This window comes from Wasmannia auropunctata, unplaced genomic scaffold, assembly GCF_000956235.1.
Source record: "Wasmannia auropunctata unplaced genomic scaffold, wasmannia.A_1.0 LD335963.1, whole genome shotgun sequence".
Classification (NCBI taxonomy): domain Eukaryota; kingdom Metazoa; phylum Arthropoda; class Insecta; order Hymenoptera; family Formicidae; genus Wasmannia; species Wasmannia auropunctata.
In genome coordinates, this window is record NW_012026927.1 from 345,073 (window position 1) to 351,567 (window position 6,495).

General features: G+C 31.1%; 1 protein-coding gene across 1 annotated transcript; it reads right to left on the reverse strand.

Moving 5' to 3' along the window:
- Nucleotides 1–5,841, reverse strand: LOC105455015 (intraflagellar transport protein 88 homolog). The gene is made up of 15 exons (XM_011698041.1): nt 5,427–5,841; nt 5,219–5,269; nt 4,591–4,763; nt 4,298–4,493; nt 3,762–3,979; nt 3,432–3,663; nt 2,897–3,054; nt 2,626–2,812; nt 2,372–2,558; nt 2,066–2,213; nt 1,832–1,943; nt 1,659–1,727; nt 1,251–1,551; nt 955–1,071; nt 1–352 (listed from the first exon to the last, which is right to left on the reverse strand). The coding sequence occupies exons 1-15, from the start codon at nt 5,559–5,561 to the stop codon at nt 237–239; spliced, it is 2,400 nt and encodes a 799-aa protein (XP_011696343.1). The 5' UTR covers nt 5,562–5,841; the 3' UTR covers nt 1–236.
- Between the last annotated feature and the right edge of the window lie 654 nt (nt 5,842–6,495).

The window sequence follows — 6,495 nt, forward strand, 5'->3', positions numbered from 1 at the left end:
TTTTAAGATGCAAATATAATTAATATAATGTGCTCCTTTTAACAAAATTTTCAATTTTTGTGACTACAATTTTCACACTGTTGTTATTATAAAATCGTGTTCACACAAATATTAATGTAAAAGTCACTTGTGCTGATGTAGTATAATGTACGTTCTAAAATTTCTACAACTATTTTCATCAGAAAGTATAGAAATCTATATAACAATTTTTATAAATATATATAAGTACGATATTATTACTCAGGCAGGAGATCATCTCCGAGTTCTTCGTCACCGAAATCATCGTCTCGCTTTCCAGCTGCTGTCATAGGACGAGTAGGAAGTGGTCCTATGGGATCTGCATAACTTGTACCTAAAAATAATTGGAAATTGTTTTTGTAATTTTAATAACTTTAATAAATGAATAATATTTTTTTAACACGTATTAATTTCAACCACACATTTTAAATCACTCTAGCGAAGATGGAAAAATGTGACATAAATATTCTAGCAATATTCATCATCAGATTCATAGCTCTGATCAGTAATATGTAACGGTCTGTCGAGTATTGAGTGATAAAGAGAGAACAAGAATAGACTAGTCAAAGTGGCCGCAGTCATCCATCACTTATTCAATCCATTAGAGTGGCTCGCGCATCACTTGTAGATCACTTTGCATGCTGATGCTTGCTTTCAATGGAAACGTGTAATGCTAATCGTACTAAAATTATTAACTGCATGACCGCTAAATGTTCCACAATGTTTGTGCAATGTTAAAAACGTACAGTAAAAAATTCTACTTCTATTAGAATTACAAAAAGTTGAAATGCGTAAAATATAGAAATAAAATCATATAAAATATGTGTAATTGTAAAAATTTAATATATGTTCGATGGACTCTTAGAGAAAATTAGTGGAGATATCGATGTATGCAAAGTAATTTAATTCCACAAAAGTTTTAATAATAATATATACCTTGATAATCATTTCGGCCTGAAATTGGTCGTCGATCTGGACTTGGTCTATGATCCGACATTACACTCAATCCTGAACCAGCTCGCGATGATGTTCCACTATTACTTTTCCTAGAACCTGCACAAAACGCATAAATAATAACGGAAATTAGTGGCAATTGAAAAGCAATTCTAAAGCATACACAATTAGAATTTATTAGATCTTAATATATATGTATATTAATTGTTACGAATTGTATTTAAATGTTACGTATTTAATTGTATTTAAACATTGAATTGCTATTATTAAACGCATACCTGTTGTACCCGGTCTTGCTGAACTTTGTCTTTCTTTTAGTTCTTTAGCTTTCTCGGCCTTTTTTAATTCAGCCGCGTACATTTGTGCTTCTTTCAAACCCAGATCGCTACACAATCTGACCAAAAATTTTAGACATTCTATATTATCCGGAAATTTATTATGAATATCTTGATACTCCGTGAGAGCTTTATGAAATTGTCCGGTGCGCCTTAAACACGCAGCAACTAACAATCTCCATCTTGGTTCATCTGGCGCGAGCTCTACCGCTTTTTCAAAATAGGTCAATGCTTTTTCGGCAATCTTAAAGAGAGAATATGATGTAAAAAGAAAGAAAAATGTGTAAAAAAATATCACTTTAATTTTACTATTAAAAACAACATGTTGTTAATAACACACAAAAGCTGTACCTGCATTGATATGAAATAAGACCCAATCCAGTCGATCACTTCAAAATTGGCGGGATAAAATCTATGAGACTATAATAAATACATATAGTTAATAAAGAAAATAAATATATCATAATACGATTACAGCATTATCAAAGATTTAGTTAATTAAAAGAAATGAAAAACAGTCTCACGTCATTATAAAACTGAAATGCCTGCTGTTTATCTCCTAGTGAATCATACATTTCTCCCAATTTTTGTAGAACACCTGGATCAGATGATATTATGCCCAATAATTGATTATACCTGTTTGAAAAAATTTAAGATTTAAATTAAATATACTCGTGATATTTAATAACCAAAAAGTCAGAAATTAATTACATAAAATTTAAAAAATGAAGAATGATATATAATTTAACTTAAAATACCATTCAGTTGCTTGGTCGATATCGCTCATCAATTGATACAAATGACCAATTTGAAATAACGTTTGTGGATCATGTCGAACAATATTACGAATTTTCCAAAAACACTCTAAAGCCTCTTCATACATATTTTCTCTCTTATAAACTAGACCTACAAGTAAAAAATATTATCAAAGTACAATAAGTAAAATATTATATGCATTAAATATAGTTATATATATAAAATAAATATGAAAAGATGTATATATGTGGCACAAGAGAATAATTAATATATTGTAAAGTTTAAGCAAGATAATACAAAATCATCACCTAAATTGTATAGAGCTTGTACATGACTAGCGTCTGTCTCTAATGCACACAATAACAGCTCCCTAGCAATGTTCAGTTCATCTTTTTTAATTGCACAGGCAGATAAATTAACGTAGGCCGCTGCATTGTAAGCATCGGCGTTACGAGCTGCTTCACCATATTTTTCAGCTTGATCATAATCTCCTTGCTACAAAAGACTTAGGTTCAAGAAACAAGCTAATATCTAATATTTAGATTATTAAATAATTACTCACGAGATAGTAAATAAACGAAAGCATAGTTGCTGCCCCACTATTGGCTTTAGTATCACGATTTTCAAACATTTTTAATGTATCTATGGCTAATTGCGTTTCTCGATTATGCAAAAATACCATAGCTTTGTTTATTTCTAAATCCGCAGCTAAAACACTGTACGCCGAGGACTTTATGGCATCAACACACCTAAAAATAATGGCGCAAATTTTTATTAAAAACTTAGACACATTAAATGTAATGTAATTCTTTACAATTCTTTAAAGTATATACCAGGCGAATCCAGTCGTAAGTGTATCTTCAATGACAGGCGCTATAAGCTTTGCCGCGCAAAGTATGGTTTTTTCAGCTTCCAACTTCATTTCTTTTTCTAATTTTGACAGATCGTCATTCTTTATAACTTCATTCAATAAGTTAGACGCAGCATCATCCTAATTTATTAATAAAAAAAATGTAAGTCATACATGGCAGACTAGCTTAATGTTAAATTCGTGATTTATACATGTGAACGAAAAATCATACCTGAATAAATACGAGTATTTACATGTAACTACGCACCATTTTATACATATTTATATGTAAACAAATAGTATTTGACAGAAATAAAAAAAAGAAGATAAGAAATCTGTGTGAGTGATTGAATGAAAAGAACTTGATGAAAAGAGGCAATTGCTGTAAATATGTCACTATGTGCACCTTTATGTGAATTATAAGACACACATTGTGATACGCAGCTGTGCAGGTGTTGGCAACTCTTCGAAAGATATATATAGCTTTGGTAAACGCAGTATAATCGTGCCAAACTCACGGGATTTATGCTATACTTGTCCTCCTGATCTACATTAAGCTGTACTTCTAGTAACTCTAAGAAAGCTCTTTTCATCTTATCACGATGAGATAACGCGAAATGACATAAAACAGCATGCAAACCCGCTTTAAACTCAGATCTCTCCCTCATCACCCATTCAAAACTATTAGCTGCCTCCTCTAATCGACCCATTTGCACAAATAACATTCCCATGTTATGCATAATCTTTATTCTGTGAAATATTTGTCAGATTAATGATATTGTTAGCACAATGACATAATCGTTCCTCGACAGTTTCTCGATCATACAAATTAATAAATGTATATTCACCTCAGATCCTTGTGAGCTGTCGGGGCTTGATCAAACGCCATTCTGTACATTTTTATAGCTTGTGGTAGTTGTCCCATTTTTACATAAATGTTACCCATATTAACTTTGAGCCGGGCGCTATTACTAAACATCCTGTTCCTTGTTATAGCTTGATAAGTCGCTATAGCCTCTGTATACATTTCATTGTTTGTATACTGGACCGCTAAGTTGAACAGCACCTGCAGAAAATAAGATAGAAATCAAGCAATGGTTGAATTGTAACTTTTTTGTCGCAATTTTCGTATTAACGCCCGTATTGTTTTCTTGTTTGTGTCTTAACAACGAGTTGCCGAATGTTTGTGTAATTAAAACGTGCAACACTCTCCGTCTTTACATAAATATATGTAACAATTCTGTGTACTGTCAGTCATATTATTTTGTATCGTTCATTTCTTAAAAAAGTGAATGACATATTTAACGTCAAAATTTATTAATGTAAGAATCAATAATGATTTAATTATAAATTTAAAAAGTACATAATAATTTAATAGACTTACGGCAAACGTTAAGTCTATATTGTGATTATCACTGAGACCAGCTTGTTCCTGTAATCGTATAAGAGCTCTTTCCCTTGAAGAAGCTTCACGCGCACGTTCTAAGGCAATCTTCACATTATTTTCTGAAGCTGCCTGCGCAGAAGTTTCGATCAAACCCATTATTTTCCTTTCGGTTGTTTTTATCTTTTCTTCCGGTCTTAAATAGAAAAAAAATTCATAGAAATATAATTTAATGTAACGCTTTCAGTACTATATATATATATAAGCAAGTAAAATATAAATATAATACTTACGTGTCTTCTTTGGTAGTTTCCAATGCAGGCGTAGGAACTTTAGAACTAGTCCCCATGTTGAGAGGATCAAAAGCTTGTCGGCTGCTAGTATATCCGGCACTCCTCACCGCTGTCATAGGTCTAAGTCCACCGGCCATGGGTTGCATTGATGTAGTAGTACCACTTCTTTGAAACTAAAAAAAATAAAAGCGCAACATATTCAAGTATTATATTTAAAATATAAAACCAAGCGTATATAAAATTGTAATACACTATAAGAAATAGAGTATCTTGTCGTATCGACAAGATATCACATAGGTTAATAACAGATTCTTTATCTAATTCGAAAAATGAATTTTTCTTTAATTTTTATATTATAAACGTTCTTATAAAAAAATTTAATTTGAATGTTATTAAAACAAAATTTATTTAAAATAATAAATACAATGATTATAAAATACGATAGTGTATATATGCCGTCTATTTGCACACAAAATCTATTGCACACAAAATCTATAAAATAAAATATTAATACTTTACTGTGTTAAGAAAAAATTTATTCTAAATTAGCAAAAACTGCAATTAAATTGTTTACAGTAGGATATCTTACTATATGTAGTTTACTACGTATAAACTCCAAATAACTTACTCGACTTGATGTTCCAAACCGCATTGCAGTGCCCGGCGTCTTTGGAGTAAACTGTCACATATTAAATAAAATACATATATAGCTTGAAAAGAAGTAATTAGTTGCTAATATATACAATTTAATAATAAATATTGCATTATTCAATATAAAATGCATGAATAAAGGAGTTTCAGCAACACTAGAAATAAACTAATTGTTATATACTCACTATTGATCTTTTTCCATAGCTTGTCCTGATAACTTCTTGAAATAATTCATCCTCCTCGAGATCTTTAATGTTATAAACTGATGGGTAATCATTATATCCCGTATAAATGTCATCCTCCACATCCGCGGAAGCCATGGTCAATAATTTTATGGTGTTTCGTATAATTGTACTTCTTCTTATGTGCACAATATATTTATAAGTAGACGTTAAATAATCGAGTTATATGTATAGATATACTCTGACGTATATTTTCAAATAATTTAAATTAAATGAATTAAACGAAAAATTCTTAAGGACTCCAAAAATAAATATACTCCGGAAATATACTCCGAATTGCAAAGCGTGAAAAAAACGACAGCTGACAGCTGATTGCATGAAACACAAATGTAATATTAGAGAGAGGATATGACGGCCTTTTGCCTGTTACCTCAAAATGACCTCGTGCACTAATGCCCCCTAAAGAAATGGATGTAAACTACTAGCAACATTCACTTTTCTGCACCGCGGGTATATAATTTGTGGTGCGTGTCCGTGCTACCTTTCGAGACTGCTGGGGCCTAATTTATATATTCTCGGAAAATTACGCATTCGAAATTAAATTATCCTCTCTCAGATTACGGGTATTTCCAGCGAGTAACACAGTTTTCGACTTTGTTCCGTGTCATGTGTATTATTTGTTACTATTTCGTGCTATATGAACAAAATATAATGATAAAGTTAATTTGGATATTTCTTGATGGAAAGAATAAATCATCTCAAATGCAATTTTATACTGGCTTTCCTTTTTATTTTATTATATTATATTATTTTACCTAAACTTAGAATTTTCTTATACGAACAATGTATTTTCAATTTAAGAAACTAGTACATACATAACAGGCGCGCGCTTCGCGCGCGCTGCGAATTATATCCCATACATATTCCAATAACATTTATACCACTTTACATTTTAATTAAACAAATGTCAACAATTTTTGATAAAAAATAAATTTTAAATAAAAATGACGCTTTTCGCGCGGTGCGTATTAAATTCCATACATCGTCCAATAACATTTATACCAAATTACAT